This window comes from Pogona vitticeps, chromosome 2 (genome assembly GCF_051106095.1).
Source record: "Pogona vitticeps strain Pit_001003342236 chromosome 2, PviZW2.1, whole genome shotgun sequence".
In the NCBI taxonomy this organism is placed as follows: domain Eukaryota; kingdom Metazoa; phylum Chordata; class Lepidosauria; order Squamata; family Agamidae; genus Pogona; species Pogona vitticeps.
Window position 1 is genome coordinate 189,175,653 of NC_135784.1, and position 22,542 is coordinate 189,198,194.

At 40.3% G+C, this 22,542-nt stretch overlaps 2 protein-coding genes across 2 annotated transcripts in view; one reads left to right on the plus strand and one right to left on the minus strand.

The window, feature by feature from the left end:
- Positions 1-5,999: 5,999 nt before the first annotated feature.
- On the plus strand, positions 6,000-13,497 carry NDUFB4 (NADH:ubiquinone oxidoreductase subunit B4). Its single transcript, XM_020789481.3, has 4 exons — positions 6,000-6,432; positions 6,947-7,093; positions 7,857-7,956; positions 11,151-13,497. Exons 1-3 carry the CDS (start codon positions 6,232-6,234, stop codon positions 7,917-7,919), a joined length of 411 nt encoding a protein of 136 aa, XP_020645140.2. The 5' UTR covers positions 6,000-6,231; the 3' UTR covers positions 7,920-7,956; positions 11,151-13,497.
- HGD (homogentisate 1,2-dioxygenase) overlaps positions 11,151-22,542 on the minus strand; it is a 29,761-nt gene continuing 18,369 nt past the window's right edge. Inside the window, exons 8-14 of the mRNA XM_072991703.2 lie at positions 21,734-21,813; positions 19,875-19,974; positions 18,631-18,755; positions 15,963-16,067; positions 15,507-15,633; positions 14,373-14,554; positions 11,151-12,977 (exon numbers count right to left, since the gene is read on the minus strand). Coding sequence (XP_072847804.2) covers positions 12,852-12,977; positions 14,373-14,554; positions 15,507-15,633; positions 15,963-16,067; positions 18,631-18,755; positions 19,875-19,974; positions 21,734-21,813 — 845 coding nt within the window. The 3' untranslated portion in view covers positions 11,151-12,851. The remainder of the gene's footprint in view (positions 12,978-14,372; positions 14,555-15,506; positions 15,634-15,962; positions 16,068-18,630; positions 18,756-19,874; positions 19,975-21,733; positions 21,814-22,542) is intronic.

The following is a 22,542-nucleotide window of genomic DNA, read 5'->3' on the forward strand; positions in this document are numbered from 1 at the left end:
GCTCAGCTGCATCCCTATGTAGACGCGGGGGCGCTCACCACACCGTTCGATGCATTCAGTCTCAAGAATAGACTACTGTAACACTCCCTATGTGGGGCTTCCTTTGAGACTGACGCAGAAGCTCCAGATGGCGCAGAACAGATGGCGCAGAACACAATGGCCAGGCTATTAACAGGGGTGAAAGATTTCACCATATTTTCCCCACCTTGGCCACCTTACACTGGCTACTTATCCAGTTCTGCATTGATTCCAAGGTGCTAACCATTACATACAAAGCCCTTAACAGTTTAGGACCTCGATACCTGGCAGAGTGCCTTCTTCCACCCAGTTCTACCCATATCACCCGCTCTAGTCAGGCCAGGTGGCTGTGGGGCCTAATGCCAAGAGAGACCTGGTGGGAAAAAACTAGAAATTGGGCCTTCTCGGCAGTGGCCCCTCGCCTCTGGAACAACTTACCTGTAGAGATCCACCTGGCCCCCTCGCTGACTAACTTGAAGACATGGCTATAAAGGCAGGCTTTCCCTATCTCCCCTTTTCTTTTTCCCCTTCTTTCTTCTTTTTCTTCATTCATTCATTCATTCATTCACTCACTCATTCATTCATTCATTCATTCATTTAATTCATACAATATTTATATGAAAATACTGTGAAGGACGTGGTATACGTTCCCAATCTGGAAAAACTATTAGAGCAGTATGACAATAGGGCCTGTTTTCCTCCCTTTCCCATCTTGGACTCTGTGATCAAGCTGGATTTTATTTTTATGTTATATGTAACCGCCCAAAGTAGACATGTTCTAGATGGATGGTATATAAACAAACAAACAAACAAACAAACAAACAAACAAACAAACAAACAAACAAACAAACAAACTACAGTTTTGAGACTCAGAGACTTCCTTGAGTAGCATCCACAAAATAGTTCTTTTCCAGTAAATTTTGTTTGCAAACTACATATGCTCAGGAGCTAATTTCTTTCATGACATGGACATTTGGACACTGACAGTTTGAGTGACCTTGTTCATCAGACAAGATAATATATGCTTATTTAAATGCCTCTCTGCTGAGGTTGCACTCCAGGCATCTGAAGAAGCAGACTAGTCCAAAAACATATGTCAAATTAAATATGTTAGTCTTTAAAGTCTTTTTAAAATTTATTATATCTGTTTTCTGAAATTTCCCCACTACAAGTGGACCCTCTACTTATGGAATTAAACTGTATTGGAACGGTGGCTGAACGTCGAAAAGTCTGTAGATCGAATCTCCATTGACCTACAATGCATTGAAAACCGATTAATCCCATAACCGGCCGTTTTTGTTCCATTTTTGTTCCATTTTGGTTTTTTGTTGTTGTTTTTTGTCTGTAGGTTGATTCTCCAGCTGCAAGTCGAACCTAAATTTTGCAGCCAGAGAAGTCTGTAACTCAAAAAGTCTGTAAGTCGAGCCGTCTGTAAGTCGAGGGTCCACTGTATTTGGTACTGGTTAAGCCTCATCTTGATTGTTGTGTCCAGTTCTGGACACCGAACTTTAAGAATGATGCTAACAAGCTGGAACAGGTTCAGAGGAGGGCAACTAGGATGATCAGGGGAATAGAAACTAAGCCCTATGAGAAAACAGTTAACGAACCGGGCATGTTTGACGTTGAGAAAAGAAGTCTATGGGGAGATATGGCAGCACTTTTTAAATACTGGAAAGGTAGTCATACAGAGGAGGGGCAGGATCTGTTTTCCATCACCCCAGAGTGCAAAACGTGTAATAATGGGCTCAAGTTACAGGAAGCCACATTTCAGCTGAATATCAGGAAAAACTATTAGAGGAGTATGACAATGGGGCCAATTACCTTGAGAGGAGGTGAGCGCGCTATTGCTGGAGGCACACAGAGAAAATCAGACAACCATCTGTCAGATTTGCTTTGATTTTGATTCCTGCATTGAGCAGGAAGTTGGACTTGATAGCCTCATTACCGCCTTCCAACTCCATTATTCTATTATTCTATACTTAAATTGAGCTGCTTGCCGTTCTTCTTACAGCTTTGCGGGGTGGTACTGTTCAAAGAACTGCATTAACAGGCAATGAGACAGGCTTTTTCCTTTCTCATCAATCAGCTTCTGACTCGGTGCCAGTTACATTGTTAAAAAAAAATAAAAACAAACAGTAGTAGAGATGGGCATGAACTGCAGTTCGACAGTTCAGCCCAGTTTGGTGCTGCCCCGCACAAGTCTTCTGTGCTCACCCATTCCACGGCTGAAGCGCACTTCCCTCCCTGCCTCTTCGGCGCAACTGCTCACTCACTGATATAATAAAAAATTAAACAAATTATCATTGCAAAATGAAAAACTGCAGATGGGCACCATGTCTTTAATGACAAATCGGCTACTGAGTATTTCTTTGTTTTAAATAAGGATAAAGCTGTTCGCCGGATTGTGAAGATTCGGTATTCCTCCCTCCCGCTTGCTCAAATAAACCAGGAGTCTGTTTTAATTCAAAATCAAAACTGGTGTTTATTTCTTTTTGTAAAGGAAGAATTTCTTTAAACGTTGCATGTCTTAACTTCTCTTGCGACACCAACCAAGGGTAACCACCGTTCCGATTCAAACAGGTTCAAAGATTTAACGTCCCAGGGTCCAGCTAGAACTGGGTCATAGTCTGGTACTTCAGTTTCCACCCCCTCTTCTCTTAATAAGGGGGAGGTCTCGTCATCCTTGTCCCCTCCCCATACCAGGTCTCTCTCACCCGTAAGTTCTCTCCACGGTTCCGGAGGTACATCATCCTCTGTGCCTCTTTGGCTCGCCATGCCCAACGTTCTTCTGTTTCTCTCGCCACGGCTTCTTTCTCTTCCCTCAAACACCTCCTCCACTCCTTCGCCTCAGACTCTCCCCAATAAGATGGGCGCTGGGGAAGTCCTTCGACAATAGTCTGCCTCCTCTCTGGGTATTTTTACCCTTTCCCATTTCCCAGTCCATGGGTCTTCCACCCAAATGAGTTCCCAACCACCTGGGATGTTATCGTCCTCCCTATTTATAACCCCCACTCCCGCCTCCGCCATGTACCTCCCCCTTTCTCCTCTTCCCGCCAATTCTTCTTCAGTCTGGGTAGCTATAGTTAGACCCCGCAGGCTTGTCTCCAGCTCCCAGGTATCAGTTCCCTGGTGTATTATTTTGGCGGGTGTTGGCGGCGGAGTAGTCTGTACCTCTCTGGAGGTTCTACTGGAGGACAGCACTCGGACGACAGCCTCTATGCTCTCTTCTCATTTATCACACGGATGTCTTGAAATTATCTCCGTGTTAAAGGAGTACAACGTTAAAAGGCATTTTGAAGCGTGTCATAAGAGCTTCTCAATAGATCAAGGAGAGGTGAGAGTGAAAATGGTAAATTCTCTTTAAAAAATAAATGTTTTTGTAGCACGTCGAGGAGAACCTGTTGACTGTGAGGGCCAGCCATCACGTTGCTAAATGTATTGCTGAGAGTGGGAGGCCATTCACTGATAGTGCATTAGCTAAAAATAGTGCATGGCTAAAGTAATAGAGAACATGTGTCCTGTTAAGTTATGTTGTGTTAGTTGCGTCAGTTTATCTGCATCTACAATCACCAGACGTGTTGAAGAACTAGCAGAAGAGCTGCATATGTCACTGAAGGCAATTTTTAGTTTTTCCCTCCTTTCAACATAAGATAAGAGCAATGACATTATAGACACTGCTCAGATACTAATATTTATCAGAGGGATAGATTCCAACTTCAGAATTACAAAAGAATTGTTTGTACTGCAGAGTTTGAAAAGCACAACTGCAGAAAACATATTCTTGAAGGTGAGTGAATCAGTACAAAATCTTGGTCTGATTTGGGACTGACTGAAAAGCATCTCAACTGAGAGTGCAAGAAATATGGTGGGAAGTAAAACCGCTATCATTGCAAGAATCAATGAAGAGACATTGAAATTAAACAGTACTCTTTCCATGCAATTTCACTGCATCATCCATCAGTAAGTAAGATTCTTTAGTAGGAATGTGTGATGCTATTGTTGTATCTAGCATTACAGTAATTACTCCAGGTATCAAGGCCTTACTCATTGTCACTTTCAAAATTTTCTCTCAAAGGCAGAATATGGAGATGTATTGAACCAGGCAGAAGTCAGGGGGCCTAGCAGGGGCAAATTCCTCAAATGTTTTTTTCAGTCTCCATCAAGAAGTTGATGCCTTTTTCAATGAGAAATGAAAAGGTCAAGAAATACTTTCTGATCCTGGATAGATTTTTGATTTAGCTTTTTAAACTGATATCACAGAACATCTGAACACAATGAATCTAAGGTTGCAGAGAAAAGAAAAGCTTGTGTGTGAGGCATGTATTCTGAATTGAAAACTTTTGAAGCAAAACTAAACATTTTTGTGAAGCAAGTCTATGAAAATAACTTTTCAAATTTCTCATACTGCGATGAACTAAAATTTGAGAAGACTGGGAATTTACAGTTCAATGTTGAAAGACACATCAAAGCACTGGACCAATTTTAGGTGGAATGCCATAATAGATTCAGTCACTGCTATAAGCATGGAAGTGAAATAAAAATGTTTCAGAATCTTTTTGAAGGCGCACCAGAAGATGCAAGTAACTTTTTTCAGATGGAACTAATTGATTTTCAAGCCAGTGATAATCTCAGAGAGGTTTACAAAGAAAATAGTCTGTTAGATTTTTATTCTGGTTTACCTGTATATTTATTAACCTCAAGACGTTTGTTGCAGGCATGCTCAGTCTTTGGCATCACATACATCTGTAAACAAGCTTTTTCCAAAATGAAAATTGTGAAATTCAAGTGTAGATCAAGACTTACAGATGAATACTTTACATGACATTTTAAGGGTGTCTGTCATAAACCTTTACTTGGACATTAATGCCTTGGGTAACAGAAAACAGACACAAAAATCACACTCACTAGGTAAGCGTGTGTACTTAGATGAAAGGATTCCACAGTAAAATATTGTTCCAAAATGGAATGCATTCAAATTAACATTTCTTCATTGACTCGGAATGTTTACTTTTGATTTAAATCAGTAGGTTAATAATTTTGTTACATTTTGATTTAAGATGTGGCCGACTTTAGACAATGGGCTAATGTGGCCACCATGTCTCAGAAGTGTAGACTATTAACAGCACTCATAGGTTTCTATCTTTCTGTTCAAGGGCACTGAAGGAAAAGCACAACAGGATGTGCTAAGCCATTTCAGGGGCTCTTCTGATAACACATATTCTTTCTTCCCATGGCAGAAAGCAGCCTAGGTTTTTCTCCAGAAGTGCAAGACTACAGTTCCTATCACTATAGATGTTGTAGGCAAAACTTGTGAAACTGAAGCGGTCATATACTCTGGGCACATCTTAAGAAGACAAGATTCTCTGGAGAAGACAATCATATTAGCAAAAGTTGAAGGCAGCAGGAAAAGAGGGAGGCCAAATATGAGATGGATCGACTTACCCACAACCTTGAGCTTGCAGGAGCTGAACATTTAGGAGCTCACACATTCATAGAGTCACCTATGTTGGAGGTGACCTGATGGATCATAACAACAACAGAAGGTGCTTTCATTAGTAGACCTGTCTAGGTCTTGCAAAGCAAAGGCCGTAGCGCTTCCCCCCCCCCCCCCATTACTGGTGTTATCCAACTCTGTTTACGAATTAATGGTCCCATCAGCAGAAGGGAACTGCAGCTTCCACTGGCATTGCGCCGGGAGTGAAATTCTTGAAGGGTGGCTGTTGGACAGCCGCAGGAATGGGAACTGACCCTAGTAGGGGATCTTTGATAGACAACTGCTGTGAGGCTCCATGCTAACTCGGATTGAAATCCTGTTGCTTATTGTAGCAAGTAGCAACCGGAGAAGGCGCGTGTGAATGCATCAGGGACACTCAGGGAGAAGTTGACTCAGCAAAGCCTCATGGATTCAATGGGCCTCCTCTAGCGCACTCCACCAGCAGGCCTTCAGCTACTTAGTAGAAAGAAGCAAGGGCAAACCACGTCCGCCGAGTTTATCTCTGGAAAACCCGGCCGTGCCTATCATGCCTACGTCTGTCCCTCTTGCGAAATTGTCTCTAATGGAGACGGAGACATAAACGCGCCTCTCTATATTTTATAGCTCTATGTGTGTCGGAGGGGTTTGAGAGTGAGCGAGCGAGAACTTCCGGGTCAAACGGCCGTGTTTCTCGCACCTGCGCGGTAGGAGGGCATTCCCGGGTCGCTTGGTCCTTCAAGATGGATTCGCGTCCTACCCCCGTCCCGGGCACCACTTACCGCCCGGCGCCCTTGGCCTCTTTGCCGGAGACGTTGGATATGAACTACTACCAATGGACGCCGGAGAGGAAGCTCCTCGAGGCTAAGCGCCTCGCCATCCGTGCCCGCCTCAAGCGCGAATACCTGCTGAAGCTCAACGACCCCAACCGGATCGCCATGATCGTGAGTGGCGTCCCGGGCAGAGCGGAGGGAGGGAGGGAGGTGGGTGGGGAGGAGGGCCCGGCCACCCCCTGGCCCTTGGCCTCGGATGACAGTCTAAAACCAGGCCGTTGGCACGATGGGCACGCCGGCCCCTCGTTTCATGCTCGTAACTGAAGGGTCCTAGGACGAGTTCCTAGTATTTACCTGTCTCTTAACACATTGATCAATCAGCCAGATACACAGAGAGATCCAATAGTTATTTGTTTGTTTTCAGCAGAAATCAAGCAAATAAGAAGAGAGAGGGGGGGAGGGAAATTGCGTCTGACCAACAGTAGCCTTGAAACCTTTGGGACTTTAACATCAGCATATAAATTTGGGCACATAGCCTGAAGACGGTGAATTATCAGCAAAGGCTTGCTCTGTGTTTTGTTATGTTGTTGTTGTTCTTTTCTTCATGGCCCAATAAAGTTATCCTGCATTGCTATTTTTAATGACAGAAGTGGCAAAAATGTGCTGTTCTCTTTCTCTGTTTTAGCAAGACCCTGCTGTCGTTCGTTGGAATAATGCCAGGATCTACGGTCCCACACAGCACTCTAGTGCCAAACCAAAAGCATCCCTGATGGGAGTTATTTTTGCTTTAGGCCCCTTTGTTTTGTCGTATTACGCAATTAAGACGAGCAGGGTAAGGTTATAAATATATAGTCATTGCATGGTCATATCTAGTGATTGATTTTATTGTTCTTTAAAAATATGATTGATCAAGCACAATACAGTATCATTTTAGTTTAAGTAGCAGGGTGCAACAAATGTATAAAGTGCACTTGATGCTGCTGTTGCATCTTCATTTGCTGCATATCTGCATTATCTTTCTTCCAAGGATCTTGAATGCAAATCCACTTTTTGCCCCAATTCCCAATTCTGGATGGTTGACGAGATGGTGGATTCATGACCACTGAGCAGCATTGGGTTGAACTGTGCAGGTGTTCTGAAGCACAAGCACAAGGTTTTTGTTTGTTCTTCCAAGCACAAAAAAAAACCCCTTTTTTCATATTTACTTTTGTAAATATATAGGGACTCAACTATTGGCAGTTCTTCAGAATTCTTTACTATCACATATGGTGTCCCAAATCTATCTATTTGTTTTCTGGGCAAACATTTTAGTTTTTTGGTGCCATCTGTATCTGATACAAGAATGATTTCATTATTTATTATCACCAGTTGTTCTATTAACGTTGCTTTGTGGCTTACTGCAAGCTGCCTTGGCATTTTTCTGTTGTATGTTGGTGTAAATGTTCTGAACATTTATGGTAAGTTCTATTACTTGGGATTTCTTCCAAGTAAAGGTTTTAGGTTAACTCTTGGTTGCCTTTGAAGATTGCTTTTAGTGTATTTCTTTCTTTTTCTCGGGAAACTGATTTTTTAAAACCATTTTTGTTCCTGTACAGGAGCGTAAAGAGAACCTCATACGAGAAGGCAAATATGATCGGCCATACCATTATATTTACTAAACCTCTAACAAGCGGAATGCTGCTTCCCTCTTTTTCTGTAAGCATCAAATATCTTTCTGAATAAATCATATTGATCTGAAGCTGGTTCACCATTCCTGCATTTGAAGGCTAACATCAATAATTTCATTTGTGTTGAAATTAGGTGTATTCAGTACATAATGGCTGAAATTCTGTTGTGCAATTCCTCATGACAGAACTCCATAGGATATAAATAGTGATGATGTCAAATTGCTGTTTGCAGTCCTGATCCACAGATGGATTTTCAGTGGCAATTTTCCCATATTAAAGGCTCCCCTCCCCACCCAGAGGTTCCCAAGGTCTCCCCCCCCCCCCGTCAAAAGCTTTAGGTTATGAACCTGAAGGGGGGAGAGATTAAGTTTGAAATTACACTAAAATAAATATTAATGTTGCAGGTTGATGATTTCATCACCGTTTATGCATGGGAGTTTTGACAACTGTAGAGAAAGTGAAGGAGGAAAGGATTTTCCTCGGAAGAAAGTGAAGGGGAAAGCAGGAATCATCAAAGCGCTTTGATCCCTGCCTTCCCCCTCCACTTCTTTGTGAAGAAAGTAAAGGGGGAAAGCATTGATCCCTCCCCCTCCTTACTTCTGTGTATAAGACAACCCTCAATTTTAAATTAAATATTTTAGACAAAAGTATTTTCTTATACATGGAAAAATACAGTACTTATTGAGGTGTATTAAAACTGGGAAATTGTCACTCTTGAGACACAGCTGTTTGCAAAAGCAGTATGGGAGGCTTTACACCTTGGTGTCAAAAGGTCTCGGTAAGGAATTAATACTGCTCTGTTGCATCGTGAATCTCACTGAATACCCATTGCTTTCCCTGTGTTGGATCTGCTGTATTATTCGTTGTACATCTGCTGCCCACAATGTGAATGCTTGTGAATGCACAAGGCAGAGATTACCCTCATTGGTTTTAACAAATTTTATTCTTATACAGTAAGGTACTAGATCTCTCCTTCTGCTAACTCTGAGAAAGCTCCACCACTCACACATTGGAGCATTGCATGTGGAGAGTGGAATAGTTAAGATTCTGCCTATGCACACAATTTAGTACCACATCTGAATGTCATTCATTTATGAAAAATATTATCAGACCAGAATAATAATCAAATAATCATGTGCTGTCAGGTCAGTTCTGACTTGCAATGACCCTCTCCAGAATACTCACAGATGGTTTACTCTTCCCTTCTTCTGGGGACATCCTGGGATTGTGCAGCCTGCCCAAGGCCACACTGGCTGCCTCTTCTCCCAGGAGGCACAGTGGGGAATCAAACTCCCAACCTCTGACTCCACAACTCAGTCCCTAATCTGCTGAGCTATCCAGCCAGCTAGACCACATGAAGGGATCGCAAATATGAAGCTTAATTCCCAAACTTAATTTCAGAGTTGCATCTGTGCAAGAGGCTACGGAATTGCAGGGCTTCTCATTTTCACCTTTCTAACTTGTGTCCAGTCCTTCGTCCTGAGGGAGAAATTTTAGAAATTCAAATGTACCCATTGAAGACTTACTGTGTCCCAAGCAGAAATAAATTCAGCAAAAAAATTTAGAACTCTTGGGTAACCTTATATGAAATTGAAAAAATCATAAATATGATACCTGTTATAAGGTCCTCAGAAGAGAAGTTGATCTGGGATAAATATTTTTCCTCAAAACTTTACAGACTAAGTGGGTTTCCCCCCCAAATGGAATACAAATCTCTGGTAGCCAGATTGGAGAAAGATTCCTAATCATCCAGGTTTCTGGTTTCAAGTCCTTCAAATTCTTCACTTGATTGACAAGTTATTAAAATATATGCCAGAAGACTAACTCCATTCAAACAGCTAATATAGAAAAGTATCAGTGTCACTGATAAATAAAATACTATTGGATATCAACAATTACTCAACATCAGGCTGAAACCGTTCAAGTCCATCAAACCGGCAAATGTTAGGGCAACTGCTCTTAAAATTATTCACTAATGAAACGAACCCTCTAAAATTGACATGTATTACCAAGGAATCCACTAAGCTGTATTGGAGGAGATGTGGCGAGGTGAGCATTTTTTAAACACATGCAGTGATCATGTCCCCAAATAAAAACCACCTGGGACAACATGCTGGAAGAAATCTCTCCAGTATTACAAACCAACAAATCAGCCCCACTCCACTGCTACTTAAAGACCTGATAATCTTTTTGTTGGGGGGCAGCTAGGCAGATGCTGGCCAGACAATGGAAAGATGGGAAGGTCCCAGCTATGAACTGTTGGTTTAGATGGGTACAGGAATATCACTCAGTCAGAGAAATTAACTCAAGAAGTTCATCAGGCAAGAGAACATTAAAAGTGATTGGTGTGACTTGGTTTTCTTTTATTTCATTTATTAAACAAAAGGTGATGAAAATGTAAGACTTCTGACCACACACTCTAACCTTTTAGGTTAAACAATACCATTAATTTGTAATCTATGCATTGCAGTAACTTGGTTAATTTTTCCCCATATATTACCAAGGGGACACTGTTTTGATATTATTCTTTTGTTCAGTTTTTGTTCAGTTTTTGGTACAAGCTGTGAAAGTCTTTGTTCCATGGAAAAATCATGATCATTGTACTGTAACTGTATAAAATGAAGAATTTAAAAAACTGATTGTAAGATCTCATGGCATAATTGCTGAGCATCTCATGGGTAAATTCAATTTTAATTTGCCAAGGGATGGATGTCACTGATCAGCATGTTTCAGTTCAAGAATGGATGTTGAGCCCTTTCAAATCTTACAGTGTTATAAACCATGCAGAGAACATTGCTTATTGGGTGATCTAGAAATGTAGCAAATAAATAACTGGGGTGACTTCTAGAACTGCAGCCTGAAGGATGCTCAAACATTGATTCTGTTGACTTATGAAACTGAATTGGAAAGCATGACCAGATGTGTTCAGGAGATGGAAAATTATCCATGCAAGGAGATACTGTGGGGCCATGCTTACAAAAGCCCTCTTTTGAGCCTGGAAAATCGCAACAGATATTATCTGGTTGCTAATTTTGTATTTCTGGTCAAGATAATCCGAGGCTCTCCAGGATCTCTTGGATAAGACTGATTAGCCAAAACCTTGTTGAGATTTTATGCCAAAAAAGTTGGTAAGATCGCCTTCAGAAACAGACCTTTGTAATTTAATGTGGTATCAGGGACGTGAGAAAGAGGGTATTAATCATTACTGTTTTTTCTCCTCAGATAAGATCTCCTGGTGCCTGCTTGTTATGTTTTCCGCCGTATGCTTTTTTGTAATCTCCCAAGACCTCCTAATTTATAACCCTTTTTGGAATTCATTTTATGTTCCTTTAATCTGCCATTTGGGACTGTCAGCCTTTAATAATGTCTGATTTTAAAATTATTTCATTTATATATGTATTTTTAAAAGCTGCTCTAAAGTTTGTAAACTGTAGGGGTTTTTTAAAGATTAAAAGTTGTAACAGTGCAACATCTGGCTGGCTGACCTGCATAGTTCGTAGATCAAGGATGGGGAAACTTTGCCCATCCAGATGTTCTGGGCCATAATTCCTACAATTTTTTCCTTGCTGATGCTAGATGGGGTGGATGAGGGTGTAGACTATAGAACATCTGGAAAACCAGTGGTTCCCCACACTTAGTGTAGAGCATAGTCAAGCTCTCTAATGAATTTAACGTAGTCCCAAGTTCAAAACTGAAAATTGACATCTGAGATATACTTTTTATTGTTAAACATCTTTTCTCCCTCCCTCTGGTATTACTGTGCCTACACAAACTATTTGGTTCCCAGGACTGAGGAATTGTAAATCTACAGCTCTGGTACCATCAGATGCCGAGTAAGCCAATGAAAAAGTGGGCAGAGTTCCGGTACCTTTAATATTTACTTTGAAGAGGAAATTTTAACACATGGAGCTTTTAATGCAAGCCACACCTGCTGAAATACCTTCTTCCCTACAACTACTGAAGGTACAGAAATCCCATCTTGTTTTTAATCTGGTCACCCTAATCGCAAGATTTATAGTGGCAAGGAGTTGAGTATCAGTCTTTATTTGAGAAAACATCCCGTACAGGATGACAAGTAGTTTTGTGCTCGTTGGTACTCATTAAGTTTATCTGAGGAGTGAAACTCCTAATTAATTAACATTTGCATGGCTCTTGAATTATGAACATTTGGAGTCCTTCCCCATTCATTAAATTACAGCATAATTCAAATCATAGACATTTCTGCACTCATCTTTAAAATGTTGTGCCACATGATTCTATAGGCAACAAAAAATAATTAAGCCCCGACCCAAAAAGATTTTTTTGCATTGCGTATATTTTAAACCACAGCACCTCAAATACATCTTCCAGATTTGGTAGAAATCTGTGCAGTCATGTAAAGGAAAGATATTGGGATGCCCCAAGGGCCCCAAAGTTATTTTTGCAAATGACACATAAACAAATTTCAGGTTAGTCCATTTCGAACAAATCTTCCAAATTATGTGAAAATCCATCCACCTGTTTATGAGAAGGTACCATAGGTGCCCCCTGGGGTCCTCAAAGTGATTTTCATGTACATTTTACGTCACTGCACTAAAATACTTTGAATTTAGTGAAGAATTTATCTTTTTGGGGGTTGAATACGACTGAGGTATTCAAGAAAAAAATGAGGTGGAGGTGGGGTGAGACTGAATTTCATATCCCAAATACTCTCCACATTTGCTGAAAATCCAGCCAGCCATTTTCATGTGACTGTAACAAAATGACACAGAGAAAAGTACTTTGGTTTATGTAGATTCTGCTGTTACTGTACCAGTCACTCTTTCTGTTACATAGTTATATGTGCTAGCAGTCAAGATAGACCCTTAACCTCCTTTAGCTAAACTCAAAAACAACAACTACAAAAGCTGAGCACACATATGCCTTTGTGCAAATTTTGACCCTTCAGTTGCGCTTGCCATTGAAATGACTCTTGAGAGGCTCCCAGCATTTGTGGTAGTTCTCATCTAGGCACGCTTTTAGGCCCCATTTGGTGACAGCCAAGCTCAAAGAAGTCTCAAACATGAAGCTCTGTGGATAAGTAAAGAAAAGCACGTGGAGTCATAGAAACATCTGACAGTATTGAATTCATATCAAATTTATACTCAAATTGATTTGGCAACAATTGTATTTATCGCTTTGCTTTTAGAATTTCAACACTGTTATCTCTGCTGCTCTCTTACAGTTGTGTAAGCCTCGTGGCGCAGTGGTTAAACCGCTGTACTGCAGCTAAAACTGTGCTCACGACCTGGGGTTCAATCCCAGGTAGCGGCTTAAGGTTGACTCAGCCTTCTATCCTTCCGAGGTTGGTAAAATGAGTACCCAGATCGCTGGGGAGGCAATTTGTAGCCTGCATAATTAAATTGTAAACTGCCCAGAGAGTGCTTGAAGCACTATGGGACGGTATATAAGCAGCACGCTTTGCTTTGTTGGCTTTGTCTTGCTTTCAGTTGACTCATTTTGTTGTGTTACCTAATATTTTACATTTTTCAGTTGTGTAGCACCCACTGAATACAATTTTAGACAGATGAAATAAAAGTATATTTGCACAGATTATGAGCATCTTTTGGTAGAGAAAATAGGATGTGTGTTTGGTTAATGACACAATCCACCATTAGACAAGTTATCTATGGAGTTCAGCAGCTCCATCAGGCTCTGAAGGCATAAGGTTTTATGAAAGATGTTGACTTGTAGTTGGATATGTTGACATACCTAATCTTTGCCTCTGCTCATGCATATAGATCTCCTTGTATTTAGATGTCAACATTTAGATATTAATATTCCTAATTATGTGGATTTAAAATTCTGTACCAAAGGGATATTAAAAAACATTCATTTATACATTTCTTTTTGCAAATCTATTCTAACATTTGGGCAAAGAGATATAGAAGACATCCGTGTGGATCATTCCTTGGGCAAATCTAGGAGTAAGTCTTGCTACCAATACGTGTATGGCTTTCATTTGCTTGTGTTTTGCATCTCCAGCATGAGAGATTTTTTTAAAAAACCCTTAAAGGTAAAGGTTCCCCTTGACATTTAGTCCAGTCGTGTCCAACTCTAGGGGGCGGTGCTCATATCCGTCTCCAAGCCGTAGAGCCAGCATTTGTCCGTACAGTTTCCGTGGTCACGTGGCAAGCACGACTAGACATGGAACACCGTTACCTTCCCACTGTGGTGGTACCTATTTATCTACTCGCATTTTTATATGCTTTGAACTGCTAGGTTGGCAGGAGCTGGGACAAGCGACGGGACCTCATTCCATCACATGGATTCGATCTTACAACTGCAGGTCTGACCTTGCAACACAGAGGCTTCTGAAGTTTAAACCACAGTACCACGTCTCTTTAAAAAACATAAACAAAAAAAAAGCCACACCTTAGCTCTCCCCTAAATTGGCTGCCTCACTTGGATGTAGTGGGTCCTTACCATAGTTCCCTCTGCAATTCTCTCAGCCTTCAGCTTTCCTGTGCTTGCCTTCTCAAAACATTCAGCATCTGGTCCATGGGGTGTCATCATGCTGTGCAGACTGGCCCCTCCAGGTAGAAAGCCCTGCTCCTTTGCCTCATAAGTCCCTTTGATCAGGCCCATAAACTCACTCATGCAGTTTCCTATGAAAATAAAATTCCAAGTCATTCTGCACCTTGCATTTACATTTGACATAGGACTGGGCATATCCAGAATGTTTGGAAGTGATAGACAACAGTCTCCAGAAATCTGCAGGAATGCCCCCCACAGCAGATGTCTGGGGGCTTTAGCCAGTAAACAAAACAAAACAAAAATCTCAGTTCTTCCAAGTATCTGTCATCACTTCCAGTTGAGAAACAATCGTTTCTCTCTGACATAATAAAGGTAGAGGAAGTGGCTGCATGAGGCTATGTTCTTTGGGAAGTGCATGGCATTATGGGTCTGGTAGTCCCTCTGACTATTGTGCTCCATACAGAATGTCTCTTAGGGAAACTCCTAGACCCATAATACCTTGGAGTTACCAGCGAGCTTAGATCCAGCTCCTCTGTCCTCATCAGGTGATTAGAGACACCTGAAAGGACTTTTTTGTTGTTGTTGGCTACAGCCCCTAGACATCTGGTGGTGGTGGGGGGAATTCCTGCAGACCTCTGGGGTCTGTAGTCCATTAATGCAAATAAACAAACAAACACACACACACACACACACGCACGCACACAAACCCATGCCTATAAGCCACTACAGAGATTCTATGAAATGTGGCATTTCTTAGCACCATTTGTGGCATCATTTGTTTAATTAAGCTCTTACAACTCTGTCAGGATGCAGATGTATGCACAGTATGCAGGATGCCATCTTTTCTGTCTTCTGTAATTACTAATATACTTCCTTATCTCTCATCCTGTCAATTGCCCTTTCCAACAGCTGTCATATATCTGGGTTTGCAACTATTTCTGCTAAATAAGGTCTTTCTTTCTTTCTTTCTTTCTTTCTTTCTTTCTTTCTTTCTTTCTTTCTTTCTTTCTTTCTTTCTTTCTTTCTTTCTTTTAGTGGAGCAATGACTTTTTAAAAATGTAATGGAGTACATGACATACATACTGTGGTAATAAGGTGGACGGAAAGTGTTGCTGGCTACTGCCCAGCGGGGTGGGAATATAACAAAATCAGCAATTGCCACACCAGGACGAGCTGACTTTGCAGTCAAAACAGTAAAGATAGAAGGATCCTGCAAAACGGAAAAAGAAGAAAAAGCACCCCAAAAAACCAGGTTATTTGAACAGGCACAAACTCTCCCCTGAAAGTTGGACTGTATTTTATACGAGCTATAAATTAAAGACCTTTAGTTGGAAAATCTCACTAATTGAATAAAAACTACAAGACCAAAGTGGGCTAACCTCCAGAAATCTTTAGTTATTTTATCTCAAAGCAATTAAAGAACCAGTTGTAATTCCTGTGAGGTTTTTATTTAATTAGGTTGCAATCTTGGTTTTGATTGACAAATCTGGCTTTGGAAAAAAAAATAACAAATAACCATCCAGGAAGGAAAGATCTTACCGCATGATCAAATGCCACAGAATTTATGACCATAAAATTGCTGAGATTATACTTGTATGGTGTGTAGTTCCCATGCCAGGCCACAACATTGAATGGAGAGCAGTTCTGTAGAATAAAACAATGCATGTGTCTTGTCCATAGAAAGTATCTGATACATACACCTGTATGTTTTCTAAATGTTTATATTCTTCCTTTGGAGAGAATATCAAAGACTTGTCAAAGAGTTCCAAAGATAAAACAATTTGAACAAAATCCTCTTTCATAGCTCCACAACTTATGGATTGCAGTAATATTATAAAATTAGACATGACAGAATGATAAAATAAGTGCACTGGTCATTATGCAAAAAATATAACTTGTCAGCCTCCAAAAACCCATGGGAACATCAGGTAGAGAAGGTGTCAGAAAATGAGGAGGATCTTGTGGGATTTCCAGATCCATACTAATAAGATATCTTGAACATACAGTGGGGTCTTGACTTGAGAACTTAATCCGTATTGGAAGGCGGTTCTCAAGTCAAAAAGTCTGTAAGTCAAGTCTCCATTGACCTACAGTGCATTGAAAACCGATTAATCCCGTAACAGGCCGTTTTTGTTCCATTTTGGTTTTTTTCTGGTCTGTAAGTCAAATCTCAGTCTGCAAGTCAAAACTAAATTTTGCGGCCAGAGAAGTCTGTAACTCAAAAAGTCTGTAAGTCAAGCCGTCTGTAAGTCAAGGGTCCACTGTAACACACCAGACATAGTAGTACCCCATTTCCCCGAAAATAAGACATAGCCTGAAAATAAACCCTAGTATGATTTTTTTTCAGGATGCTCATAATATAAGCTCTACTCCCAACATAAGCCCCAATTAAGTGAAACCCCACCCTCCACCATTATGCAGCAACCAGAAGAAGATATGACTGTAAAATAAAACATCCCCTGAAAATAAGCCCTAATGTGTTCTTTGGAGCAAAAATTAATATAAGCCCCTGTCTTATTTTTGGGGAAACACGGTAACAGAACGAAGAAATGTCTGGATCATTGACATTGCAACTCCAGGGGATGCCAGAGTTGAAAATAAAGAAATGGGAAAACTAAGAGACTATAGAGATCTGGCAATTGAAACATTTTGCTTGTGGACGAAACACACTTCAGTGGTCTCCGTAGTCATTGGGGATTGGGAATAATATCAAGAAATTTCACACAGTATTATAAGCAGTTGCAGACCTCACAAATAACTCCATCAGAGTTACAAAAATGGCAATACATTTAGGAATACATTTAGGAACAGCATACACACTGTGCTGATATTTAGATTTTTGGATAAAACTTGTATCTGTTATATGATACCAGTCAATATTTTAATAATTTTGATTGTCTCTGACTGGTGTTTCTGGACAACATTTGTGTGAATCAAAAATATGAAACAAAGTCAAAAACAGATAAAAACACTGATTGCCAGATGCAGGGGAGGGGTATCAGGAGACAGGTATCTAGTTGTCTCGTGCGCTCCCAGAGGCATCTGACGGGGCCACTGTGAGATACCGGAAGCTGGACTAAATGGGCCTTTGGCCTGATCCAGCAGGGCTCTTCTTATGACTGTTAATATAAAAAATACAGTACAAGTACTAACAAAAATCTAAGTATCAGTTAATTATCAGTGTAATATGTGCAGTAATGTGCAAAAGAAAGTGCACCCTCTTTGAATTTTATGGTTTTACATATCAGAACATACCGTATTTTTCACTCCATAAGACGCACCTTTCCCTAAGACACACCAATTTTTTAGGAGAAGAAAACAGGAAAAATATAATCTGTTTTCTTCGCTCCATAAGACGCACAGACTTTCCCCCCCCCCCGTTTTGTGGGAAAAATGCGTCTTATGGTGCGAAAAATACGGTAATAAAAATCATCTGGTCCTTAGCAGGTCTGAAAATTAGGTAGATACAATATCAGATGAACAACACATGACATATTACATCATGCCATGATTTATTTTACAAAAATAACTATGCTGTTCCTAATATCATTGTTTTCTGCAGCTCTGGTGGTATTATTTCAAGATCGGCAGTGGATGATACTATTTAAATCCACTGCCACTGTTTTAAATGTAATTGTTTGTCCCACCTAGAATCCTCCTGCTTCAATGAGTGAGCTCATATCAGCACAAAATATATCAGTAAAAGGTCCCACACTTTAAGAAGACTTCAGTAAAATCAATTCATCACTCAAATGCAAATATATTCCAAAAATATATTTTTGCCATCTTGTGGAAGGCCAGAAGAGAACAAATGAGACAGACTTGTGTTAGAAAAAAGTTCTTGATTCTAGGTGCCATCACGGAGAAATCTTGTTTCCCAGGCCCTACCTAGTGCATTTCCTGGCATAAAGGAACACACAGTAAGCACCCCAAGAACAGAGAAATAGGGAAGCAGCCTCATATAGGAAAAATACATTCTTTCAAGTGTTCTCTCTCTTTGCTCAAAGTATTAATGGACTTTAAGATCATCCCAAGTGTTTTAAATTGTGTCTGAACAGCCTGAAGTGGAAGTGTGGTGGTTGTGTCTGCTTTTTGCTTTTGCCAACTACGTAGTGAAATGTCATATTGGGAAATACTTTCATAATTGGTTTTTGGGCTGTAAGAGGTTCACCACTGTTGCTCTGTATGAAAATACTGATTTCCCAACCTGCTGTGCTGCAAAAAGTTTCCCTTGGTACTTGTTGACAACTGTGTAACCCTCAGTTACTTGGCGATCTTCATACCAGGCAACTGGAACAAGGAAATCTCGTGGATTAGCCAAACCATTGGCTCCTAAGAGGCAAATAAACAACAGGTTTTTCTAAATAGCTGTACATTTGAACACTAGGGATATCGCCTACCCTTGGACGCTCTCAAAGAGACTTTATCTGTATTTCAATTAAAATATTCACTACTGCAACATATATTGAGAGTTCATTGTATTAAGCTTCTTGCCTATTATCTACGACTTCTTATAGAATGTGGGGTGTTCTAAGCAACAGAAAAGGTTGCTTAGAATTTTCAAAATTTTGCTCCTAAATTGACATTTTCATGATCTCAATTTCATAATACAGTCTGAAAAGCTGGAGAGCATTTTGGAAATTGTTCTGAGTCATGTGTGCACCACGTTGTCAAAAACAAAAAGGGGTGGGGAAGAGAGAAGACAAACTATTGGTGCACCAGAAAGACTAACAGGTTTATTTCAGTGTGAGCTGTCAGTATGTCATGGATCAAAACCCACTATTTTGATCCACAAAAACTAATACAGATTTTGATCCACAAAATCTCAGAGGGAAGTAATAAAACAAATATAATTCTCCACCAAGGATCTACAGTAGTCTCTTGTTGTCTCTAGCAGGACTATCTAAATCCAGTGTGGATGAAAGAAGGTCAATGGTTGCTACTGTAAGTTAAAAGGTCCTACTGTCCTACTTGGTAAGGCTGTTGTGCATTCTAAGGAAACACAAAGCCTGTGTTTTATTGCTTTGGAAGCAAATAAAAAATAACGTTTAAGGTTCAGGCTTGTTAGTGGGGCTTACTACACACTTCTAAGGCCTAAAGGACCTACCTCAGGAAATAAATGTGGTAGTTTTGTGCCCAGAGGGACTCCCTAACCATGATATTTGTCTCTTTAGGGAGACGGTATCATTACAGACATAACATAGCATAAATTTATCATGTGACTGCTTGTGTGAACTGGCCCTCAAATTTGTCATTAATTCTTTATTTTTCTACCTATGTTTTATCCAGAATTGCCCACCTCCAGCCCTGTGCACACAAGAGTTTTGTTGCTATATGACATCTAAGCGTAAGTGGGCAAAATTTCAGAAACTAGCCCACTGGTTTGTGACGTTTTAGCTAGTCCTAGAAGATTAGGTTACCATTCGTTTTGAAAGTAATATTAATATTTACCAATAGGACCAAGGTCAGGCAGCTCAAAATGTACGCCATATATTTCCAGGATATACCCTCGGGTTTCCCCAAACACGTCCACGCTAAAACGCATCCCTTGCTGGGAACAAAGAGGGCACAGAAATTAATCCTGAGGTAAAGCGTTGACAGGTTCTTCACTCCAGTGTCCATGGAGACATTGAAGCCTTCCTGATCATCAGGTGGAAGCCCAATGCAACTTGCCCAACATGACTAATCCATGTAGCTGAACTGCACGCATGTTGTAAGAAGGTTGGCTTTATCTCCAAGGACGTCTGGGAAGTCTGAAAACTTTGGGTCCCTTGTTGGGATAAATGCGGCATATAAATAATAATAATAATAATAATAATAATAATAATAATAATAATAATAATAATAATAATAATAATAATAATAATAATAATAATAATAATAATTGTCATCATCATCATCATAGTCTCTAAGTCCACTGGAATTCCCTTCAGTTAAGAGTTATAACCCAGTATTAGAGCTCTTGGTCTATAAACAGCAGGTCTTAAGTTCAACCCTCTAGCATCTCTACACAAGGCTGGGAAACAGCCACGGTACAGCCACTGCCAGTCAGTATACATGACGCTGAGATATGCGGGCCATGTCCTGAATAAGAAATTTACTGTATAAATCAGATTTATACACTGTTTAATTCCATATCACCAGCTTAGCTGAGCCACAAGCATAGAAAGAAACCAGAGACAAGAACCTAAACTTGCAAAGCTCTTGTTATAAGAGTATTTATTTATTTATTTATTTATTTATTTATTTATTTATTTATTTATTTATTTATTTATTTATTTTATTTTATTTTATTTTATTTTATTTTATTTTATTTATTTATTTATTTAATTTATTTAATTTATACCCCGCCTGTCTAGCCAACTAAGACCACTCTAGGCGGCTTACAACATAAAAATACACAATAAAAGTATATATAAGACAATTTTTACAGAGTAAAACATACCAAGAAGATAGAGCAAGCAATAAAGGAAGGGGAAAAAAGGGAAGATCAGGGATTGACTGGAGGAAAGTCCTGCCGGAACATCCATGTTTTTAGTTGATTTTTAAAGATACCCAGCGAGGGGGCCGCGCGAATGTCAGGGGGAAGGTTATTCCAGAGGCAAGGAGCCACCGCCAAGAAGGCCCGATTTCTTGTCTTTTCCTTCCGGGCCTCCCTCGGCATTAGGCTCCTCAGCCTCACCTCCTGGCTCGCACAAGTGACACGGGTAGTTTGTCTCATCAAGATGAAAACATGCTGACCTAGTTAAAGAAGGAATTTGTACCACTCACTCCTAGATAAGCTTCCTGTCCCTTGGAGAAATGAGTGGCCATTGCCTTCCAGTCCTCCCTATCAATTTCAGGGTTGGGAGGCTAGACTGCAAAGACACTGGCTTGCCAGATCATTGTAATCCATTGTGTGAAAATAAGGCAAGCATTACAACACTGAACACTTACCCAACATCTCCCCTCCACTATAGGGAGTAAGAAGTACTGTCAGAACCACAGATACAAAAACAATTTAGAAGAGAGAGAGAGAGTCCGTCTTCTGTCTGTGTACGCACATACACACAAACACACAAAGACATCATTTTTGTCTTATGGTGATAAAGCAGGCCACTATTCATTTAGGGATGCCTTCATGGTGGGTGGAAGGGACCAGTCTCACCCTCCGAATTTGGCATCCTAGGTCAAATCCAAGGTGCCCTACTCTAGTTATAGCCCTGGTTGTTGAATAGGGTCCACTATGATGTCTTGATGGCATTAATGTTTGGATGAGAAGGTGAAGGCAGAAAGGGGAATTATTGGTTTCATTAGGTTTCAGGCCTTACCTGAATGACACAAATTTCATTGGGCTCCACCAACAACCTGCCAAACTCTGTTGTGATGAGAAGTTTTCCTTGCTGTGGTACTGAGGAAAGGAAACACAAACTTATCCAGTAAATAACTGAAGTACATTTCCTGCTATGTTTTCCATATAACTTATCCTCTCCTTTTTTTACATCTTTCTGTGACCACATTGCTTATAATTTTTTGAAACTGCTTTAAACAGTGTGCACTGATTATTCGTGTGCCTTGCTTATTAGTACAACATTTAGTTTGTCAAATTTTAAAAACTAAATAGTAGGAAGGACAGTGAAATCTTTCATTTTCTGAGTTAGGAATGCTTTACTATTTTAAAAATTTTAAAATCCCCTTTTAAAATTTGCCTTTGTTAAGTTGGGGGCTTCATCACAATTTCCCATTAGGTGTCCTTGCATCTAGTTCCTATAAGCAACCGACACCTGTCAAGATAAGGAAACACAAATAGGAAAGCAGAATAACCAGTAGCCAAGAAACAGAGGACAAACCCTAAGAGAAAGGGTGGGTCACATGGAGGTCAGATCCATACCTGGCTGTTTTTTGCAGCCTGATTAGCTCTCAACTCCATTTGTTGCTGCACTGCTAACTTTTTAGGAGCACAACACTGCCAAATAAATACAATGTCCTTTGAAAACGAGGTACTGTATGCTGATACCGTGCTTCCTGTTTTAGAGCAAATACCTAAAAGTCTCGTAATATGCAGGATGGGTACAATCAACATTGCTTTCAGTGGAGATAGGATGTGAGAGGAGCTAGATTTCAGGAATCATTACAACAT